The sequence below is a fragment of the Cricetulus griseus genome, chromosome 4, assembly GCF_003668045.3.
Source record: "Cricetulus griseus strain 17A/GY chromosome 4, alternate assembly CriGri-PICRH-1.0, whole genome shotgun sequence".
Classification (NCBI taxonomy): Eukaryota; Metazoa; Chordata; class Mammalia; order Rodentia; family Cricetidae; genus Cricetulus; species Cricetulus griseus.
Window position 1 is genome coordinate 117,276,150 of NC_048597.1, and position 23,862 is coordinate 117,300,011.

At 42.3% G+C, this 23,862-nt stretch overlaps 1 protein-coding gene across 1 annotated transcript in view; it reads left to right on the plus strand.

Moving 5' to 3' along the window:
* The window catches only part of Col22a1 (collagen type XXII alpha 1 chain), a 286,090-nt gene that overhangs the window by 14,120 nt on the left and 248,108 nt on the right, over positions 1-23,862 (plus strand). Inside the window, exon 3 of the mRNA XM_027415259.2 lies at positions 20,638-20,712. Coding sequence (XP_027271060.2) covers positions 20,638-20,712 — 75 coding nt within the window. The remainder of the gene's footprint in view (positions 1-20,637; positions 20,713-23,862) is intronic.

The following is a 23,862-nucleotide window of genomic DNA, read 5'->3' on the forward strand; positions in this document are numbered from 1 at the left end:
AGTGTTAACTCAGTGGTCTGCATTGGACCGGAAGGACAGAAAGGGATACTGAAACCATACGTGGCAGATATAGCTATAAATCTCTGGGGTTGTGATCTCTTACAGCAATGGAATACTCAGATTAATATTCCTCCAGTGTCAGATACAAATTATGTACAATCTTTAGATAGTAGAAAAGATCTGGTAAGACGCTATGAAAAACGGTTACCAACCATCCATGCTGTACAGAAACTGAAGGTACAAATGATGGACCTTCAGAGGAGCCAAAAGCCCTGCCATTGAAGTGGCTTACAGATGAACCAGTTTGAATAGGACAATGGCCTATGACCTCTGAGAAGCTAGAGGCTTTAGAAAAGTTAGTACAGGAACAGCTAGATGCTGGACATAAAGAGGAATCTACCAGTCCTTGGAATTCTCCTGTATTTGTCATCAAAAAGAAGTCAGGTAAGTGGAGAATGGTGACAGACCTGAGAGCTATAAATAAGGTAATTCAACCAATGTGTTCTCTGCAACCTGGAATGCCATTACCTTCCTTAATACCTAAAGGATGGCCTATCATAGTCATTGATCTAAAAGACTGTTTTTTCACAATACCGTTACAGGAAAATGATAGAGAAAAATTTGCATTTACTGTACCAACTCTTAATAATTCACAGCCAGTTAGGAGATATCAGTGGAGGGTTTTGCCACAAGGAATGCTAAATAGTCCTACTTTGTGTCAACACTTTGTACAGCAACCTTTGGAAATAATTCGTAAGAAATTTTCACAATCTCTTGTTTATCATTACATGGATGACATTCTTTTATCAGATTCTAATAAGGAAACTTTGGAACGTATGTTTGAAATGGTGAAGGAAGTTCTGCCTCATTGGGGATTACAGATTGCCCCAGAAAAGATACAAAGAAGAGATTCTATTAACTATTTAGGTTACAAGATACACTTATAGAGAATCAGACCTCAAAAGGTACAAATTAGGAGAGATCGGTATCAAACTCTTAATTCTCTTCAGAAATTATTAGGGGAAATTTCTCAATTACAGACGATTATTGGTGTAGAAGGACATGACTTAAAGCATTTAAAATGGCCCTTAAAGGTGATAAGGACGTTAACAGTCCGAGAATATTATCTGCTGAGGCAGAAAAAGAGTTACAATGGGTAGAAAACAGAATATTGGATGCACATGTAGATCGGATAAACCTTGATTTAGACTGTATTCTGGTTATCTTGCCATCCAGAGAATACCCTTCTGGAATTCTGATGCAAAGGGAAGACACTATATTGGAATGAATATTTCTGCCACATAAACAGAATAAAAAATTAAAGACATATATAGAAAAGATTTCTGATTTGATTTTAAAGGGTAAATTAAGATTTCGTCAGCTGACTGGAAAAGATCCAGCAGAAATTATAGTACCTTTAACTAATAAAGAAATTTCTTCCTTATGGAAAGATAATGAATATTGGCAAATAGCTCTTACTGACTTTTTGGGAACAATTAGCAACAACTATCCCAAAACTGACAGAATTAAATTCATAAAAATGACAGTCTGGATTCTTCCACGTATTGTAAGACAAACTCCCATTTCTGGAGTTTGTATTCTCATAAGCTATTGTATATATAATTGATTGTCTTGTTTCTGGATCTGTTACCTGTAATTCTACTTCCCTAGTTAACCTTTGTAAGAAATCCTGGAACTGTTCTGTAGGTCCCTGTTCTATTCTGGTGTAAGCTTCTAGGCGTTCTCCTGGCTCACGGACCTTATCCCAGCATTTAATGATGCTTTCCTGCATAGAGACAGTATATCGTCATCATATTCAGCCTGAACCTGTGGGTCAGCATAAATACCCTGACCAAGAAGCTTATCTAGAGGGGCTTCAAAACCTTCCTTTATGCACTGACGCTCAAGGAGCTTTGCCTCTTCCCTTACTGATGCCTTCCACTGGATTTGGCATGAATTCTCAAGTACAGCTGCTACCAATCGTTCCCAATCTGTGGGTGTCACCCTGTTAAAGGTTGCCCATGAATGTAATAGCTGTTTTACATATGGGCTATGGAGACCATATGAGACAACTGATTCTTTAATATTCTTAAGATCCTTCAGCTGTATAGGTTGCCATTCATAAGCCATCCGTCCATGAGGGTGTTTCTTAGAAGCTGGCTTTTCTACCATGGTAGCTGGGTACACTAATGGTGTACGAGTAACAACCTTAGAAGAATAGTCACGATACCTAGGTGGAGTAGGTGTCTGGGATTGGAGTGATTCTGCTTCTGAGGCATCCCAATGATCTTTAAGCCTAGCAATTATATCCTTTTGAAAAGTTTCAATCTCCTTAATCATAAAAGATTCCAAGCACGTTAGTGAATCTGTAAATTGCTCTAACTGCTCATCTACATGTTTTTCTAGGTCTTTAATACGATCATCCTTAGGCAGCATCTGGATGGCATGGAAACTGCCTTCTAGGTATTGGAGTCTAGATTCGAGGTCATGATTTGCTGATTTTGAGTCCTCAGCAATCGACCGTATGGACCTATGTAATCTGTCGGCCCTGCACTGTAAATTATCTTCCAAACATTCAAATCTTGACTCAAATTTCTGATCTGCTACCTTGGATGCTTCAATAACTGATTGAATGGCATTGTCCAATTCTTCAACCCTATGCTGGGTATTTTGCACCATTGCATCTAGTTGATGAGTAACATTGCCTATCTGAGTTTCTAGCTGGCTACAGATATTCTTTAGCTGGTCATGGTCTTCTGACAGTCTAGCCTCTAAGGCCTCAGACATGGAGGTTCTCTCTGTGTTTATCTTATCATAAATACACTGCATCTCATCAGACAGCTCTGTCTTTAGTGTATTGGACACAGAACCAAGCTTATTATCCAATCTCTGTTCCACTTGCTGCACAATTGTGGTCTGACCTAATCGTAAAGCTGTTATTTCCTGTAAGTAGGTGGTGAGGTTATCCTTATCCCTATTCCTGAGTCCTCTGGCTAGTAATACTATTTGTACCAGCAAGCTAACTGCCATTATGGCATATAGGCCACTAATTGGCACATTAACATCCTCCTCAAACAGTGAATTCACATAATAAGCAAAAATATTACCAATTTTAGCAAATGATAAATATTCCGCCATAATTTTACCTGATTTCTACTCCAGATGCAGTAAATATCTTTGACCAGTGGGTGGCACAGGTGTTCAGTGAGTCCGCGGTGTTTGGCAGCAGTCGGTCAGCGGTGGAGAGAGGTCACAAAAGTGGCTGCGCTTATCTTAGAGAGTATACGGCTTTGCGGCTGCAACCATTGAAACAGATGCGGCTGTCCCGCAGCAACAGCCAGGGGAAGCCTCTGCTGAAAGCCAAGGCTTACTCACCTCTAGTCAGCTAGAAACTGTCTCCGAGCTGGGTGGATGGTTCTGAGCAGCTCAGCTGCAGCAGGTCGGCTGCTAGCCGGGAACGCCTGTGGAGAGAGGGTGCTTTCCGGGCCTAGGCCGTGGGCGGATGGAACCTACAGCCTGTCCCAAATGGGGTGTAGGTTTCCAATATCCCGCTTCTGACACCAGATATAGTGGGAAATTACCAATACGGAGTCAGGTAGAAATATAAGGGTATTTAATAGGGAAAAGCCTTACTTACAGAGCGACCTAGCCAGCTGGCACGGCAGCAGCCTGTACAGCAAGCAGCAATGAGAAACCAAAAGCGCAAACACAGTCACACTACGTCACTCTGACCACGCCCTCACAAGCGTGGTCAGGCACACCTGTAGCCAGCCCCTAAGAAGGCTTGGCTACAGCTTCCCCTACACTGGACCCTCCTACATTGATTTAGTAATCAAAATACTCTCCCATAAATGTGCCCACTGGGCAATATGATCTAGGGAATCCCTCAGTCAGGGCTTGTCCTCTAAGATGACACTAGATAGTGTCTCAAGTTGACAGTTAAGGCTAACTAGTACAGTGGACACCATATGTGTCTTGATTCCTTAAATCTGGGGAACAGGAGGCATGCTCCAATTGAGGGTCAGGTTGGGGTGGATGTGGGCTTTTCAAGGCCTAAAGGCCTAGCGGGTGATTGTTAGTCTTGTTTGAAGAGCTGAGTGCCTGTGTACCACCTCTACTTATTTTCTAGAACCAACCTTACCTGACTTTGCACCACACTGACATGGTGAACTGCCCCAGGACAATATGATTTACTGATAGAGCTTAAAGAATGTCTTGGAAAACACATTTAACCTCTGAACTTAGCTGTGTTGTGGTATGTGCTGTGTGTGTGTGTGTGTGTGTGTGTGTGTGTGTGTGTGTGTGTGTGTGTACACATCCATATTACTGCTAACTAGACAGGGCCTGGGTTTTGTGTGTATATAGATCTAGATGCCTTCTGTATATTAATAACTCATGTCAATTGTGAACTGTCTTTGGAGGTGAGGTCTGGGCAACAGGTTCTATTTCCCAGACAATGATTGGCATTTGATCTGCCACCAAAACTACCAGACTGGTTTCATGTTAGAGCAGATTCTGGCTGCCTCTTATCACCTATACTCCATCTGTCTTAGTTTTATTAATAAACTATCCCAATAAAAAGCAATTTGAGGGAAGAAAGGTCTGATTTTAGCTCACAATTCCAGGTTACAACCAGTAACTGAAGGGAAGACACATCAGGAAGAGTTTCAGACAGTTGTTCACATCTCACCCACAGCCGAGAACAGAGAGAGAATGCCTACATATGTGCTAAGTTGCCTGCTTACTTTCTCCTCTCATACAGTTTAGGGCTCTGTCTAGGGAATAGTTCTTCCCACATCAATTAACCTAATAAAAATAATCCCTCACAGACATGCCCACTGGCCAACCCTATTTAAACATTTTTTTAACTAAGATCCTCTTCTCAGGTTGTGTCAACCTATTGACATTTAAAATTTATCACCCCATACTGTAGGCACAAAGCATTGTTATCACTTGCCTGCCAACAGGGTAGCTTCTTTGGCTGGTCTCTGCTTATACTCTTGTCCTTTCCCATCATGATATTCCTTCTCAAAGGCCTTTTTGGTCCAAACATTTATCCTTACATTTTCCTTTGTGGCCATCTCCAAGCCACAAATTTTTCCATGATATCAGATTTTTCCACTTCCAGACCCTTGCCTGCACCTCCAATGAGTTCCTCTTCTCTTTCCTGTCTTCATCTCCTTCCTTCCATCCTGTATTGGTTGAGACATCCCTCCTGCCACTTGCTACCTCTCCATTTTCTTACCCTTACCTCAGTAACCTACTCATTACAATCCATCTTCTTTGCTGGACATACGTCCCATGGATAGGGGACTTGTTATTTGGCCCATTATTTTTGCTCGTCTCCGAGCCAGATATATACTTGGCATTAAAGATGTGGAATAAAGAAAACAGAGTGTAGTGAGATATCCACCCTGCCCACACCTATAGTGCTGACCACGCCCATTTGGGCTAGTCACAGGTGCAGATCTGAAGGATAGTGGTTTTAGGTCTGGGGTCTTGCTTCCAGTCGGTCCAATCAGAGAGACCAGCCTGGGTGGATCCTTGGAGTGGGAACTTCGGGCGTTCATCTGCTTCTTGTGTAAGCGCCTTCTCCCGAATAAACTTCACTTAACCTGTACTGAGTCTAGTGTAGTCATTATTCCCACGGAGTATCTGGCTCCACTGTAGTGGACAGATTCACTGGACCTGCAGAGGCCACACGCTACAGCGCATGTGTGGGGAGTAGGTTATTCTCCTGATACCGCGTGTTTGCACCCAGCAGGCTTGCTCTGCCCCTGACAATTGCCACAGATGGAGCTTAGCAGCACCCAGTGTGAGCACTAGTGCCCGCTGCTCCCATCCCCCTACCGGTGTGCAGGCTCAGCTAAGTGAGGCGCTGTAGTGCCAGATATATATTTGGCATTAAAGATGTGGAATGAAGAAAACAGAGTTTTATTCCGACCACTGTGTGATCTTCTAAGCACCGAGGGCTGATAGTCACTGCCTTGCTGACTGACTGAAATGTGTTAACTGGCCTGTCCTTAGCGCTTCTGACCCCCCACCCCCCAATGTTCTGCTATGCTTCTATTGTCTGCCCAGATCAGGGAACCTAATCACAGTTTCTGGTGACAGCTACTGGTTCTCGGCCAAAGGACATTGCTGTGGAAGGAAATACGCCTGTGCCCGGGGACACCTGAAGCTTCAGATGATGGGTGTCTCTTTCAGACTTCCTTGAATGGTGACACTCCATAATGAGCTCCACTCTTCATAGTGAGCCCCTTCAGTAGCAGAAAGTCACTTTCTACCTAGCTTCTAAAACATTTGTCTTTGTACTCCTGGACAGGCATCTCTTTACTGCCTTGAATCCCACTTTATTGCCCCGACTTTGCCACTTACTCCAAGGTGGCTCTTGTTTCCCACCTCCACTGCCAAACAGTGCCCTTAAGACATAGCCCTTAAGCCTCTGGGGCTCTGCAGTTGCCTGCTATGCCCTTACCTTTCCTGGTTGTTCCCCATGCCTCTCACTCATATGCCACCCCCTCAGGGTCCAGTACCCATCCTAGAAGTTCATCCATCACCCTGTCACCATACACATGCATTTCCTCAGTAATGAAGGTGATACATCTGGTCACTTTGCTTGTTTGTATTGTTCCCTATATCTTCTCTTAGCATGTAGGCATCAATAGGGAGGGAGCTCCTGACTGCAGTCACATGCTTGTGTTCCTTCCACAAGCTGTAACAGACGTATTGGATTCATGGAAAGCATGTCTTGGCTGAAGGAATGAATACATGAATGAATAGAACTTGTTAGATGCCAAATGTCATTTACTACTAGTACTGCCGATGCTTGTCCCACTTGCCCTTTAAGGCACCTGAGATGAAGGGGAATTCTGATTTTGATCCTTTCTTCTAAGTTTGGAAACAGACACATAAGGACTTGTTTGGTACTTTCTATTCTCAGCCTTGGGGATAAGTTCTCCCAACTCACTGTTTAAGCTTCCCCTTATTCAGCAAAAGGTATATGATTGGTGTAGGAGAGGAGAGATGGCTCTGCAAGACCCTATGTCTCCATCTTATCACTTAGTCTCCGTCTCCAGTCTGCAAACACAACAGTGCCTAGATTGCCTTCATGGAAGGTGTTTTGGTTTGGGTTTCTATTGCTGTGAAGAGACACCATGGCCACAGCAACTCTTACAAAGAAAACATTTAATTGAGGTGTTGGCTTAGAGTTTCAGAGGTTCAGTCCATTATCATATGATGGGGAGCATGGCAACATGCAGGCAGATGAGGTGCTGGCTACATCTTGACCAGAAAGCTGACTAATCATCACACTTAGTGAAGCTTGAGAAAAGAGACCTCAAAGCCTGCCCCCACAATGACAACACTTCCTCTAACAAGGCCACATCTCCTAATAGTGCCACTCTCTTTGGGGGCCATTTTCTTCCAAACCATCACAGAAGGGTCAGCTATATCCTCTCCCTTCACCCTACACCAACTCTTTTCTGAGACAGTGGCAAACAGGAAGGACAGGAGTTGTGTGACTAGTGAGTACAGCTGTCTGCATGTCTAGCAGGATTTTGTTTTCTATTATTACTGTATTTGCCAAGCAGAATGGTCCTGATGTTTACATAAATGCCCTCTGGAATTTTGGCACCTTGACTGTACCTCTCCAATCCAAAGGTCCTGGAAGGTGTGGTCCCAGCCAGAGGAGCCAAGGCCTCTGCAGAGGCAGCAGGTACTTTTTGGCCTTGTCTTAGTTGGGTTATGTTTGCTTTGATGAAAGGGTTTATTCTGCTTACACTCTCATAGCACTGTTCACCATTGAAAGAAGTCAGGACAGGAACTCAAGCAAGGTGGGATCCTGGAGACAGAAGCTGATACAGAAGCCATGGAGGGGAGCTGTTTACTGGCTTGCTTCCATGGATTTTTGCTCAGCCTCCTTTCTTATAGAAGCCAGGACTACCATCCCAGGGATGGCAACTACCTGGGCTGGACCCTCTCCCATCAATCATTAATTAAGAAACATCTTACAGCCAGATCTTATGGAGGGATTTTCTCAATTGAGGTCCCCTCCTTTTTCAGATGATTCTAGCTTTTGTCAAATTGACATAACACTAGTCAGGGCAGGCCTGCAAGAAAGATAGGACCAGGAATCTCCAAACTGTCCCAGGCCCCTGAGTGATCAGCATTGGCCCTTGGATGTGATTTATGCACACCACCCCCACCCATTAACAATGGCTTCAGCTGTAAATTACTGATAATTATGTTCTTCGTACAGCTTTGTTCAGAGGATTACATTAGGGCACATGTGTGACTTTGAGAAAGTACTACTGCTGGACTATGGATTGTTTTCTTTTATAGCCAAAGTACTTTCCAGGGTGGGGATCAAATGGATAATGATTGAAAGTACATATTCTTAAGTTAGACTCCCTGAGCATGTGTCTACCTCTGCTACTTACTGGCTTTGTGATTCTAGATAAAATTTCGTAATCTCTTTGAGCTTTGGCTTCCCCATGCATTTAAGCAAATGAATCTTATTGGTGCAGAGCTGGGGAAGATGCCTCTGTAGGTCAGAACTGTTCAAAAGCCAGAGGGTATTTCAGAGAGTAGCAAGCCATCTGGATGCTATACCAGAAGGCTTTGGAGGCAGACTAGAGTTCCTGGTCAGGTGACTCAGCCTCTAAAGGGGCCACAGCATGCTGAGGACCAGATAAGGGAGGCTGTACTGAATCACCAGCTGCTAGCAGTGTGACCACTAAACACTCTTGCCTTCTGTATACTTTTCTTTGTGCATCTGTAGTAATTAAGGCATCTACTTCATAAAGCTGTGGTGAGAATGTAATTAAATATGTTAATGTATTTTACATGCTTCCCAACAGTATCTGTTACACAGCAAGCCATCTGTGTATGTCTTCTAGTCCTGGAGATAATTCTTTCCCTCAATTGAGTAGTGAAGAAACCCACAAACAGCCCACACAGAACAACTAATATTGAACCTAGACATATGGCCACCCCATTTCTGGGAAGCCATTAGGGATGTAATGCCTATTAATGTTATCTCTAGAGTCATTGTAAACAGTATTGTGTCTGCTGCTTCTGTAAAGCTGGAGAGAGCATAGACAATCCCTAGCTGACACAGTTGGAGCAATGGAGGGACTGGGCTATGTGTCTCTGAGTGTGGTACCCCTTCCCCTTTCCACCTTGCCCACTTGGGACATCATCATCTCCCTGTGGTCAGCTGCAACCAGCAGTGCCTTCCATGAGGTGATGAATGAGTAACAACCACTCTATCTTGTCCTTACTCAGCCACCAGCTGCATGCCTGGCCTCTGTTGTTTCTGCTGATATCCATCCCGAGGACTTGTTATCTCTACATCCAGAATCAAGGTCATATTTAATTTATATACAGATACTCCTCATGCCTGGTGAGCTTATTAGTGTTGCATTTGTTCCTATTTGTGTAACAGGAACAAATTCTATTGAGGATGGCAGTTGTGGGTTCAGTTACAGGTCAGGCAACTGGCACACCGTGGGCTCACAACAATTGCCAATTTCCTCTTTTCCAAATTGGAAAAAAAAACTTGGATGAGAACCAAAGGGTGATATGACTGTGTCTCCCACAGAGAGATCCATGGGTGTGCCAACCTAAAGTGCAGTATGCCAGAAACTTCCCCACTCCATAATATGCAAAATGGGCTCTTTGTTTGTATGGTACACTGAGGGCAAATAAGTTCAAGTGCTTTACAAGAGAGACTGAAGTAGGTGCCTATTGTTACCCCTTGGGGAAGCCGCTCTGACCAAACCCTGGCATGATGGAGTCTGATGGGTATAAATACCCAAGTATACCAGTGTCCTCCTGAGAAGCATAGGGCATTTGTTCTAAACCTAAAATGCAATGGATAAATATTGACGGGTGTGTAGACAGTGAACTGGTGCTGAGAGCACAGGTACCCATTTCTGTTCTCAGGGTTGCAATAAGGAAATTCAACCAGCTAAGAATATGTTAAGTGTATTTTTTATTAATGTTTTCTTTTTTCAGATTGTTTTATTTGAATTAGAAACAAGATTGTTTTACATGCCAATCCCAGTTCCCTTCTGCCTCCGTCCTTCCCTACCACCCTCCCAACTAAAACCCTGCCTATCACATATCCTTTCTTCTATTCTTCCCCTGACTCAACCTTTCTGCTACCTCATGACCTCTGCAGCATTCCTTTTCTTCCCTTCTCATTTTCTGTAGCTCCTTCCCTCCTCTTCCCATGCTCTCAATTTGCTCAGGGGATCAGGTTAAGTGTATTTTTTAATTCCTTAGCTTTGTCCCTGCTCTAGCTCCAGAACTGTTGATCAAGTGGATCCCTAGTGGTTATTGAGTAAATCCATGTATATTGGAACAGTGAAAGGACACTGCTCTGTCAATAGGTCCTCTCCCAGAGGAATAATGCATTGGTTCACATATCCAGAAACTCACACTTTCAAAAGTTCTCTGCCCTAGCACCTTGGTGCAGCCCAGAAGAAGTGGGATTTTGCAAGTTTGGATGCATTTGATTGCAAAGGGGAAAAAAAAAAAACCTCAACTATAACCAATGACAAATTAGTTGGATTTTTTTCCTGTGGGTTGAAAATGCTGTCATATCTGTAGCCACAGAAGTAAATGATGAGGATTGATGTTGATGTCTAAATTGACTGTCACACCCCCATCCCAGGAGCCTTGGTGTCTAGGATAGCATTTCTTTCACTCATCAAAATCATGGTGAACAGGTGCCTTGTTTACCAGCCACATTTCCTCCCAGCTCAGGGGTAAATGGTTGTTGTTTTTTTTCATCTTCGTTTTTATTTGAATTAGAAAATAGATTGTTTTACATGTCACTTCCAGTTCCCACTCCCTTCCCTCCTCCCCTACCACCCCTCCAACTAAAACCCTACTATCACATATCCTTTCTGCTCCCCAGGGAGGATGAGGCCTTCCACAGGGGTCATCAGAGTCTATCATATCCTTTGGGAAAGGACTCACCTCCATGAGTCTTGGCTCAGGGAGTATCCCTCTATGTGGATTGGGCTCCCAAGTCCACACCTATGCTAGGGATAACTACTGAACTACTATAGGAGGTCCTGTAGATTTCCCAGGTCTCCTCACTGAAACCCACTTTCCGGGAGTCTGGATTAGTCCCATGCTAGTACCCCAGCTATCAGCCTGGGAACCAAGAGCTCCCCACTGTTCAGGTCAGTAGTTTCTGTGGGTTTCACCAGCCTAGTCTGGACCCCTTTGCTCATCATTCATTCATTCTCTGTGATTGGATTCTAGTTCAGGTCAGTAATTAGCTATGGGTGTCTGCTTCTGCTTCCACAAGCTGCTGGATGAAGGCTAAAGGATGGCATATAAAACAGTCATCAATTCCATTATCAGGGGAGGGCATTTAAGGTAGCCTCTCCTCTGTTGCTTAGATTAAGTTGGTATCATTTTTGTAGATCTCCAGACATTTCCTTAGTGCCTGATTTCTCTGTAAACCTAAAATGTCTCCCTCTATTATGGTATCTCCTGTGTTGTTTTCTTCTATTCTTCTCCTGACTCAACCTTTCTGCTCCCTCGTGTACTCCTCACCCCTCTTCTTCTCCCCTTCTCATTCCCTTAGCTCCCTTCCCCCTCTTCCCATGCTCCCAATTTGCTCAGGAGATCTTGTCCCTTTCCCCTTCCCCAGGGGACCATGTATGTCTCTCTGTGGTTCCTCTTTGTTTACTAGCTTCTATGGCAGTGTGGATTGTAGGCTGGTAATCCTTTGCTCTGTCTCGAAAATCAACATATGAGTGAATACATACCATGTTTGTCTTTTTTGTGATTGGCTTACCTCACTCAGAATGGTTTCTTTGAGTTCCATCCATTTTCCTGCAAATTTCAAGATTCCTTTGCTTTTTTCTGCTGAGTAGTACTACATTGTGTAGATGTACCACATTTTCTCTATCCATTCTTCATTCCAGGGGCATCTAGGTTGCTCCCAGGTTCTGGCTATTACAAATAGTGCTGCTATGAACATCGTTGAACAGATGTCCTTGTTGTATGAATGTGCTTCTTTTGGGTATATGCCTAGGAGTGGAATTGCTGGATCTTGTGGTAGAATGATTCCCATTTTCCTGAGGAGTCACCATACTGATATCCAAAGTGGCTGTACAACTTGGCACTCCCATCAGCAGTGGAGGAGTGTTTTCCTTTCTCCACATCCTCTCCAGCATAAACTGTCATTGGCGTTTTTGATTTTAGCCATTGTGATAGGGGTAAGATGGTATCTCAGAGTTGTTTTGATTTGCATTTCCCTGATGGCTATGGATGGTGAACACTTTCTTATGTGTGTTTCTGCCATTTTAGATTCCTCTATTGAGAATTGTCTATTTAGTTATGTACCTCATTTTTAATTGGATTATTTGGTGTTTTGGAGACTCGCTTCTTGAGTTCTTTGTGTATTTTGGCGATCAGCCCTCTGTCAGGTGTGGGATTGGGGAAATATCTTTTCCCAGTCTGCAGGCTGCCATTTTGTCTTACTGACTGTGTCCTTAGACTTACAGAAGCTTCTCAGTTTCAGTAGGTCCCATTTATCAATTGTTGATCTTAGTGTCTGTGCTACTGGTGTAGTGTTCAGGAAGCAGTCTCCTGTTCCAATTAATTCAAAGGTAACTCCCACTTTGTCTTTTAATAGGTTCAGTGTGGCTGGGTTTATGTTGAGGTCTTTGATCCATTTGGACTTAAGTTTTGTGCATGGCGATAGACATGGATTTACCTGCAGTCTTCTACATGCCAGCATCCAGTTATGCCAGAACCATTTGTTGAAGATGCTTTCTTTATTCCATCTTATAAATTTAGCTTTTTGTCAAAAATCAAGTATTTGTAGGTGTGTGGATTAATGTCAGGGTTTTCAACGCTATTCCATTAGTTTACCTGTCTTTTTTTTTTTTTTGCCAATAACAAGCTGTTTTCAGGACTATAGCTCTGTAATAGAGCTTAAAGTTAGGGATGGTGATGCCTCCAGGGTTGTTTTGGCTATCCTGGGTCTTTTGTATTTCCGTATAAAGTTGAGAATTGTTCTTTCAAGGTCTGTGAAGAATTGTGCTGGGATTTTGATGGGGATTGCATTGAATCTGTAGATTGCTTTTGCCAAGATTGCCATTTTTACTATGTTGATCCTGTCTCTCCAAGAACATGGGAGATCTTTCCATTTTCTGGTAGCTTCTTTAATTTCTTTCTTTAGAGACTCAAATTTCTTATGGCACAGGTCTTTCAACTTTTTGATTAGCATTACCCCAGGTGTTTTATGTTGTTTGTGGCAATTGTAAAGGGTAATGTTTCTCTGATTCTTTTTCCCATGAACGTATCATCTGTATATAGTAGGGCTACAGATTAAATTTTTTAGTTAATATTGTATCCTGCCACTTTGCTGAAGGTGTTTATCAGCTATAGAAGTTCCCTGGTAAAGTTTGTCGGGTCACTTATATAGACTATCATATCATCTGCAAATAGTGAAAGTTTTACTTCTTCCTTTCCTATTTGTATCCCCTTGATCTCCTTTTGTTGTCTTAGTGCTCTAGCTAGAACTTCAAGGACAATATTGAAGAGGTATGGAGAGAGTGGACAGCCTTGTCTTGTCCAGGATTTTAGAGGAATTATGTTGGGTTTCTCTCCACTTAATTTGATGTTGGCTGTCGGCTTGCTGTATATTGCCTTTATTGTATTAAGGTATGTTCCTGTTGTCCCTGATCTCTCCAAGACCTTTATCATGAAGGGGTGTTAGATTTTGTCAAAGGCTTTTTCAGCATCTAGTGAGATGATTATGTGCTTTTTTCCCCTCAGTCTGTTTATATGGTAGATTACATTGATGGGTTTTCAAATGTTAAGCCATCCTTGTATCCTTGGGATGAAGCCTACTTGATCATTGTGGATGATTTCTCTAGTATGTTCTTGGATTCGATTTGCCAGCATTTTATTTAGTATTTTTGCATTAATATTCATATTGGTCTCTTTCTTAGTTGTGTTTTTGTGTGGCTTGGGTGTCAAGGTTATTGAAGCCTCATAAAAAGAGTTTGACAATGACCCTTCTGCTTCTATTCTGTGGAATACTTTGATGAGAATTGGTGTTAGCTGTTCCTTGAATTTCTGTTAGAATTCTGCACTGAAGCCATCTGGTCCTGGGCTTTTTTTAGTTGGGCGACTTCTGATGACTGCTTCTATTTCATTAGGGTTTATAGGTCTATTTAAGTTGCTTATCTGTTCTTGATTTAATTTTGGTAAGTTTAATCTGTCTAGAAAATTGTCCATTTCCTTTAGATTTTTGAACTTTCAAGAATAGAGGTTTTTGAAGTATGACCTGATGATTCTCTGGATTTCCTCTGTGTCTGTTTTTATGTCCCCCATTTCATTTCTGATTTTATTAATAGGCATGTTCACTCTCTGCCATTTGGTAACTTTGGATAAAGTTTTGTCTATCTTGTTGATCTTCTCAAAGAACCAACTCTTTGTTTCATTGATTCTTTGCATTGTTCTCCTAATTTCCACTTTATTGATTTCGGCCCTCAATTTGATTACACACCTTCGGGGTGTATTGGCTTCTTTGTATTCTAGAGCTTTCAGTTGTGCTGTTAATTCTCTAGTGTGATTATTCTCCTGTTTCTTCACGTGGACACTTAGTGCTATGAACTTTCCTCTTAGCACTGCTTTCAAATTGTCCCATAAGTTTTTGTATGTTGTGTCTGCATTCTCATTGAATTCTAGGAAATCTTCAATTTCTTTTTTATTTTTTCCTCGACCCAGGAATTGTGCAATTGGGCGTTACTTAATTTCCATGAGTTTGTAGGTTTTTTGCAATTTGTGTTGTTGTTGAATTCTAACTTTAAAGCATAGTGGTCTGATAAGATACAGGGGTTATTTTAATTTTTTTGTACCTGTGGAATTTTGCTATGTTGCCAAGTATGTGTTCGATTTTAGAGAAGATTCCATGTGGTGCTGAGAAGAAGGTATGTTGTTTTGTGTTTGGGTGGAATGTTCTATTGATGTCTGTTAAGGCCAATTGGGCCATAGCTTCTATTAGTTACTTTGTTTCTTTGTTAATTTTCTGTCTGGTGTGCCTGTCCAGTGTTGAGAGTGGGGGGGGGGGTTGAAGTCTGCCATTATAAGTGTGTGCAGTTTTATGTGTGATTTCAGATTTAGTAATGTTTCCTTTAGGAGTATGGATGCCTTTGTATTTGTGGCATAAATGAATTGAGACTTCATCCTGATGGATTTCTCCTGTGCTGAGTAGGAAGTGACTTCCTTCATCTCTTTTGATTGATTTTAGTTTAGAGTCCAATTTGTTGGAAATTAGGATTGCTACTCCTGCTTGTTTCTTTGGTCCATTTGATTGGAAAATCTTTTCCCAACATTTATTTCTTAGGTACCAACTGTCTTTGAAGTTTAGGTGTGTTTCTTGTATGCAGCAGCAGGATGGATTCTGTCTTCTTATCCATTCTGATAACCTGTGCCTTTTTATAGGCAAGTTAAGATCATTAATTTTGAGGGATACTAATGACCATTGACTGTTCATTCTTGTTTGTTTTGGATTTGGTGGTAGTGGTGAAATTATGTGTGGGTTTCCATCTGTTTTTTCTTTTGGGTGTTGGTAAAGTGGGGTTATCTATTGCCTATATCTTTCTGGTTGTATCTAACTTCCTTGGGTTGCAGTTTTCCTTCCAGAACTTTCTGTAGGGCTGGATTGGTGGATATGTATTGTTGAATCTGGTTTTGTCTTGGAATATCTTGTTTTCTCCATCTATATTGATTGAAAGCTTTGCTGGGTATAGTAATCTGGGCTGGCATCCATGGTCTCTTAGTGTAGGTAGAATATCTATCTAGGACCTTATGGCTTTCAGAGTTTCCATGGAATAGTAATAGTAATTCTGATAGGTTTGCCTTCATATGTTCCTTGACCTTTTTCCTTTGCTGCTCTTAATATTTTCCCTTTATTCTGTATGTTTGGGGGTTTGATTATTATGTATAGAGGAGACCTTTTTTTTTTTCATCCAATCTATTTGGTGTTCTGTAGGCTTCTTGTACTTTCATTGGCATGCCTTTCTTTAGGTTGGAAAAGTTTTCTTCTATGTTTTTGTTGAATATGTTTTCTGCTCCTTTGAGTTGGATTTCTTCACCTTCTTCTATAATTATTATTCTTAGGTTTGGTCTTTTCACGGTATCCTGTATTTCCTGGATATTTTGTGATAGGGATTTGTTGGACTTAAGATTTTCTTTGGTTGATGAATCTATTCCCGCTGTGTGTCTTCAACTCCTGAGATTCTGTCTTCCATCTCTTGTATTCTGTTGGTTATGCTTGTATATGTAGTTCCTGATTGTTTATCCAGCTTTTCTATTTCCAGAATTCCCTCAGATTGTGCTTTCTTTATTGTCTCTATTTCAGTTTTTAGGTTTTGAAATGTTTCCTTGAAAGATTTGTTAATATTGTATTTTTTGGTTTGTTTTTTTTTTCCATTTCTTTAAGGGATTTTCTCATATCCTCTTTGACGCCCTCTACCATTTTCAGGAAGATGTTTTTAAGGTCATTCTCATCTGCTTCAACTACATTGTGATGTTCTGTTCTTGCTGGTGTATGGTCCCTAGTCTCTGGTGTCATCACATTGGTTTTTCTGTTGTTGAATGTGCTTTTATATTGTCTTCTTCCCATCCTTTCTTCTGGTGGGTGTAACAGGATTCTCTTCCTCTCCTGGTTGGTATGGGTCCAAGGTTCCCTTCTGGTAGATGCAAACAGTTCCAATACTCTGATGTCTGTCCTCTTCTCCCGGATGGAGGCAGGACTGTTACCAGGTCCTTGGCAGTCTCTGGGTGTACTGGAACCATTTGGCTGTGTTTGGTCCCAGTGAGCAGACCTCTGGCATCAGTTGCCCCCGACTAGGGCAGGGAAACCCGAACTAGAAGCCTACGTGGTTTTTTCTGTTGGGATTAAATCAGAGGTCTATACTGCTCTTAGTGGAATCAGTGGCCATATGCACTTGAACTGAGATCCAGCCATATGCCCAACAGTCGCTTGAATATTCTGCCACTAGCTCTGGAACTTGGTCTCTCTCAGGAGAAGTCCTTCTCTGGGTAGGAATAATTAGGGAGATCATAGCCACAAGCAGCTGAAGGCTACACTACAATATGCTCTGCTATACATTTCTGTGTCCTTCAAACAAGGTGGATATTTGGGACATATCTAGAGGTCAGTTTGTATTTCCATTGAACAAAGCGAGTGTGGAAATAAACAGGCCATGCCCTAAGATGTAGAGGTATCTTTGTAAAGGGAAGTAGAAGATGACTGAGCTGGACTTGAGGTACCCTACCCTACCATGTTATCTACTTTTGTGTCATTGTGACATGGGAAACAATTTTCAGAAGGAAATATTTATTTTAGTTCATGGTTTCAGAAGATTATAGTCCATTGTAATGAGGAAGGCATGGTGGAATTTCTGATAATGGGAGCTGGTGATAGAGGCTGTTCATGTCACAGCCATTAAGAAGGAGAGACAGATATGGTGGTTGTATAACCCTCCAAGCCCCCCACCCTTGGAAGCCAACCACTTCTGCTCTCAAAACAGTGCCAGCAGTGAGGGGAAAGGAGCTGAAAATGTGAACCTGTGGGATGCATGTCAGATTTATGTATGACATGGATGAAGCCCAAGACTCCTAGCATTGTTGAAAGTCTGGCTGTGAAGTTATTTGGGGAGCCATCTGTGCTAACTTAACCAGATGGGCTATGAATTGCCTTGATCCTCTTGAATGGAGGGGTCTTAGCAATGACATGCAGTTCTTTTGGGAATGATTCCTTTAAAGTAGTGTGGGCAAGTTTGTCTCCCCCATCAAGACATCTGATCTTCTTGTGTCTGTAATCTTAAGATTGTTCTTGCCATCTGAGTCTTTAAACCAAGTCCTTCCTTCCCATGAAATATAAGTAGTTGTGACTCAGTGATGCAGCCATCATCCTCCAGGGTTTTGCTCACCATCCTGGACAGAGCCATCTTAGACAATTCTATTTACAGCATAGACTCATTTCAATGACCGGCCATCCCCAGCCTGTCTTTCTGGAAGGCTGTCAGAGTTAAAAACAATCGTTTAGCATACCACAGCTGCAGGCTGTGTTGGGTGGAGTTGTCTAAATATTGCCTTGTGCCTACTTCTTCCCTCAAATTTAGTCCTAGACAGACATCTTGGTGCTGCCTCCAAAATAATGTTTTCCATGTGTTTGTCAGACCTGGTGGTGCCTTATAGGGGATCAGCATTAAAATTCATCTTTGAGAGTGGGGACACTCTCAACCATTTCCCTTATTGTTGTGAGATAATGGTGCCCCAACAGTCCTGTACTCAAATGTTGATGTTCAGAAATAGGAAATGTGATCAGTTGCTGCACATAAAATTAATGGGATGCTGAAGGTGTCTGGTGGTTAAAATAATAGTACATAATTGTTACAATAAATCTTTCCACCAAAAGCCAATGCCATCAAGCCCCACAGCCATGTGTGTGCTTTATACCAGCCGCCAGCCCGAGTTAGGGCCCAAATTAATACACAGAAACTTGTATTAGGTTCAAATGCCGCTTGGCCAATGACTAGGATTTCTCATCTGCTCGCTCACCCTCTCTTGCCGGTGGATCGTATTGTGCTGCTGGAGGAAGAGCGGAGGGGAAAAGGGACACTTCCTGTTTCTCCTTGCTTAAATATGAGGCTCCTTGCTATGTCACTTCCTTCCTGGATCACCACTTCTCTACTACATTTCCCCAAATCCTCTTTGACTCCTAGTCCTGTCTAACTTGCTGTCTCATTGGCCAAACAAGCACTTTATTCAATAATTAATAAGATGAACATACACAGTACATTCCCCATCACATAATAGCCAGATTGCTTCCTGGGCAGGGCTGATCACAGTGAGTTAAGCAGGTGTCTTGGGGCTTATCCTCTGGCACACAATTCCTATTTGGTGAATGGCTCACTGACCTAGCATTTTTATATATATGTCCATATAAATATTTCATACCACCACAAATGGATTTTGCTCAGCCAGTATCTCCATTGGTTCTCTTATCTATTTGGATCAATCTTACCATTCCTTAAAACTTATTAGTTCCTTGATAATTTGTATAACACTTTAATTATATTTGCTAACACCATGAACTCCTTCCAGATCAACTAGCCTTCCATACCAACACAAATTTATGTGCTACTTAAAAAACAAAACCAAGCCAGGCATTGGTGGTACATGCCTTTAATCCCTGCACTTGGGAGGCATTGGCAGGAGGATCTCTGTGAGTTCAAGGCCAGCCTGGTCTCCATAGTGAGTGCCAGGATAGGCTCCAAAGCTACACAGAGAAACCCTGTCTTAAAAAACCAAAAAACAGAAAAACAAAAAGAAACAAACAAAAAAGCAAAACAACAACAACAACAAAAAACCCACCTATCAAGTAGTCCAATTTGTGCTACTCATACATTCTTGGGTGTGTAATCTCTCATTGAAACATGGTCTACTTTCCAGGGAATACCTTCTTAAAGAAAACTGACTCTGAAGCTATCAATTTTCAATAGTACATCAGCTTGGAGTGGGACTTTGTGCCCACTTCCCCTCTCCGTTCTGGAGATTTGCTCTGGCTTGAACTCACACAAGTTTTGTGCATACTTCCACAACTGCTCTGGGTTCGTATAGTCAGCTGCCCTGCTGTGTCTAGAAACACTGTTTTCTTGTAATCATCCACCACCTCTGGATCTTAAAATCTTTCTTCTCTTTTGTAATGATCCCAGAGTTTTGGGAGGAAGAGGTGTGATCTAGTTTTCCTATTTAGGGCCAAGGACTTAGCAATGTCTTCATCTCTGTATGTTAGTCAGTTGAGGGCATCTGTGTTAATTGCGCTTTTATACAAATAGAAACTTCTCTAATAAGAGTTGACAGATGCATTAATCTATGGGTATTGCTATAAGTCACATGGAGTCTTGTTTAATCTATGTTCATTGAACAGAATAATAGTAGTAGGTTCTTTCCTAGGTTCTATGACCTGTTGGTTCATAAATTCTTGGACCAATAATAGTGCATAGTATGCATTTCATCTTGTGAAGTGAAATTAAATTCAACCAGAAAGCCATTGGTTACTCCCAGTACATCTTGGCATGTCTTTTCAGAAAAGTCATTATTGTAGCTTACAGGGTTCACACCTTGGCAAGAATGGTGCTGCATTTTCTCCTCTGGCAGCATGCATGGCACTTTCTAGCACTCACCCCCATACAAATTTAGCACCTCCTTGTAAAATAATCTCCTTTTAGCCTTGATACCACCAATCATTTCTGTATTTTGTTATTGTTCTTTTGAAGGATTATTTCTTGGAACCCTCACTGTTCTTGGACAGGGTAGTAGATGCAACTTTCCTAGTGTCCCTGTGAGTTCCTTGGAGGTGACATCAATGCCATGATCATGTCTTCCTTAGTATGATATTTACAGACAATGCTTAATAACTTCACAAGTACATGGAAGAATGAAAGAATATGGGGTAACCAGCACTCTTTGTGTGCCCCTATTTACTGTAGGTAGAGTAGGGCTTATTGCTGTCACACTCGATTGGGATATAGTAGGTATGTTTTCTCATTTGTCTCTTTACTCTTGCTTTGTTTTTTTCAGACGTGCTCTGCCCCAGTGTTCGGGTTGAAGGAGACCACTTTAAACCCACCAATGGAGGAACCAAGGAAATCACAGGTAAGAGAGACTACAATATATAGGATTGCTTTCATGTACAGCTTGCAGACCTAAGGGTGGCCTCCCTGACTCTTCCATCATTCTCATCTGTCACCAGTGTCCTGGTGGAACGGTTTGAACTGTGCAGGTGGCAGTAATCCCTCAATATTGAGGAGCATGTGAATGAATAGTTTTCCTTTTGGCAAGTTGGGGCCATCCTAAAAATTTCATTCAATGAATGTATCAGGAATTGGTGAATAAGCAAGAAAATGATGGCAAGCTGAGCAGATGAATGACTAAATAAAGGCACTTCAGAGAGGAGGGGGATTGGATCAGCATCATAAATAGATGAGGAACTCAGCAGTTTGGAGAGCAGATAAGTGACTAAAGACAGGAGGCAGAGAGAAGCGTTCAGGGGTATTAAAAGACCATCTCCACCAATGCCAGGAAGAAGAGACATGGCAGCTTGTGGAGTATGGGGAGTTAATATTTCAATTTCTCACTGCATTGATTAGTTCTGTGGCTAAAAATCTTGCTTAGTCTTTTAAAGTGTAGACTGTTAGCTTCTCCTCTGCTTTTCTCAACAAGGTCTGTCCCTCGGCTTCAGGTCCTTTCCTCCATCTTTCCCCTTCCATCTTCCTCAGGTCCAATTTCTACCATGATGATTCAGTCCTGAGAAGTCTGTCCTATCAGTATGCCCCTGTGGACTTCAGCAATGCAACATCTGTGTCTTTAAGAGGATTTTTCTAGTAGAAAGCTGCTATACTTGTGTGTACACAACAGGAAGAACATGTGAGGCAGCTGATGCTCCTTGGAGCACCTTCCACCATGATAGTGCAGAGTCAGGCCAGTGCCATGCTCCTAGGCATGGCTTATAGGTTCCCAGCAGACCTTGGCTTCCAGGAGTTGTATGAAGGATCCAGTAGTAGCCTGACGAGTAACTGGCTTCATGCCTTAGTCACCTTTACTCCATCCTAACTGAAAGGTTCAGGCATTATACTGGCCTGCCCCTGTTACCTGGTGGAACAGGCAGTACCCTGGTCAGCCCAAGGTTCCATGGGAACTAAGTCTGCACGCAGATACAGAGGACCCCTTTAAAAGATAGGCCCCTGCCCATTTACGACCTCTGTTTCCTCTCTCTGTTCCCCTCTCTCTGTTTCACTGCTCTGTTTCCTCTCAGCTTCCTTTCTACTCTCTCTCTCTCACCTATGTGCTCTCTCTATGGCGACCGGCCATGGCGGTCAGCCATTTACCCCTGTTCCTCTTCTTAGTCTCCCCATTCTGCCGGCCCTTATAATAAACTTATAGTCTTATGTCTCATGTCTCAGCATTTCTCTTTTCTTCTTTTTAAACAAAAGAATAACATTTTGGTGCCCAACATCAGGCAACTCCAGTTAAACTTGTGGGATTTTTGGAGGAAGCCAGAGTAACAGAGGTATCTATCTACTTTTGCTGATTGGGCCTGTGAAATACAGTGGATAATCATGGGTTGCTGTCATTGTCAGTTTCTTCGTCCAATTCAGAAGATAAAGGTGACTTTCACTGTTTCCCTTTGATAACTGAGGTGCTTTGAAAGTTAGCATGCTTATAGCTGAGCCGCTCTGCTCAGAGTGGAATTAGAATTACACAATTTGAATTAGATGTGTGCACTTTGTGCCTCAGTGATCCCCAGTGATGCTCTCAGACAGTCCGTTATCCACTCCAACAGTGGGAATGTGCCTACTCAGTTCTATGCAGGACATCTTCCTTTGACGTCCTTCTCAAAGTCCGTTCCTACCTGGTTGCTTTGTCTACATTTGGCTTTGTGAGCCACATGCTTCCAGAGAACAACATCTCCCAAGTCATCATTATTTAATGTGTATGTTCATAACAGGAGCATTTGTGACAATGGTGATATTGATCACATCAACAGTGCAGCCGTTGCCACTTACTGAGAGTCCAGCAGGTACCTGCACAGGTGGGAAATGTGAGGTTCAGAGGATAGCTGCTCTTCTGGCATTTTACGCCATCCCGAGAACTCCAATCTAAAGGTGTTATTGCTATCTACTTCCCCTGGATGCACAAAAGCTGCCTCTTAGAGCATCCTGATCCTTGCCAACCAGGGACTGCAGATCAAATTCCTGATTGTTTTGAATCTCAGTTTCTCCATCTGTACAACAGGAGATCTGAAGAATATATCTGAGAACCCTCAGTTCTAATAACTTCTCTGCCAATGCTTGGTCACTAAAAGTGTCATACAACTTTCCTGAACAGTGGCCTAGGTCTCCCTTTATGTGGTCTGCTGAGTTGTGATGGGACACTGCTCAGCCTTGGAAGCTTTGTGTTCAAGGACTGCTGCTTTATCTTAGGATATCTGTCCTCATAGTCAGTTAATCACCCAGAGCTTCCCAGTGTCCTCCCAGCCCTTATTTATTTCATGTAAATTGGTACCTTTTAGGTTTTAAACCTGGGACAAAAGGCTGGGACAAAAGTCATGTGCTTTCATGTTCCTTTACCTTTTACTTTTTCTTTTTCTTTCATTTGTTTCCATTCAGTTGCTGGTTCAATCCCAGGTTTCAGTACCAAATGAATGGGAAAAAAGAAATAAGAAGGAAAGGAAACATGACTACTCCTAGGTATGGTGGAAGAGGTTTTTATAGATATATGGGAATGAATATATATATATATATATATATATATATATATATCAGAAGCAGGGACCTCTGCTAGAGAGTATAGACTACATGAGCTGTGTGTGCCATGTGAGGAGATGGGTAGGAGAAGGGGAGAAGAGAGAGGGGAACCAGGTGCAGCAGCAGCCAGGGGTGCCAAAAGTACAAAGAGAGCCAATGGTAACCAAAATATCTGGACAATATAGGGAAGAGAGACTGGGCTGGAGAATTTAGTAGGGAGGCTGGGTATGCAAACCAGGAGGGCCCTGTAAGAGGTAGGGGTTGTGGGATGGTGGGAGAATCTGGAAGCCAGGTCTGCTTTGATATGTTAAGAGTCACCTCAGCTATTTGTCCGAGGTTTGAAATCTAACAGTACTGTTTACTACCTAGTTAAATGCTTGGTGTTTGAAGTTTTTGAATGAAATGGTTCCTGTAAAGAAACCAAAATAGAGCTGGACATTGGTAGCGCACGCCTTTAATTCCAGCACTCTCTGTGAGTTCAAGGCCAGCCTGGTCTCCA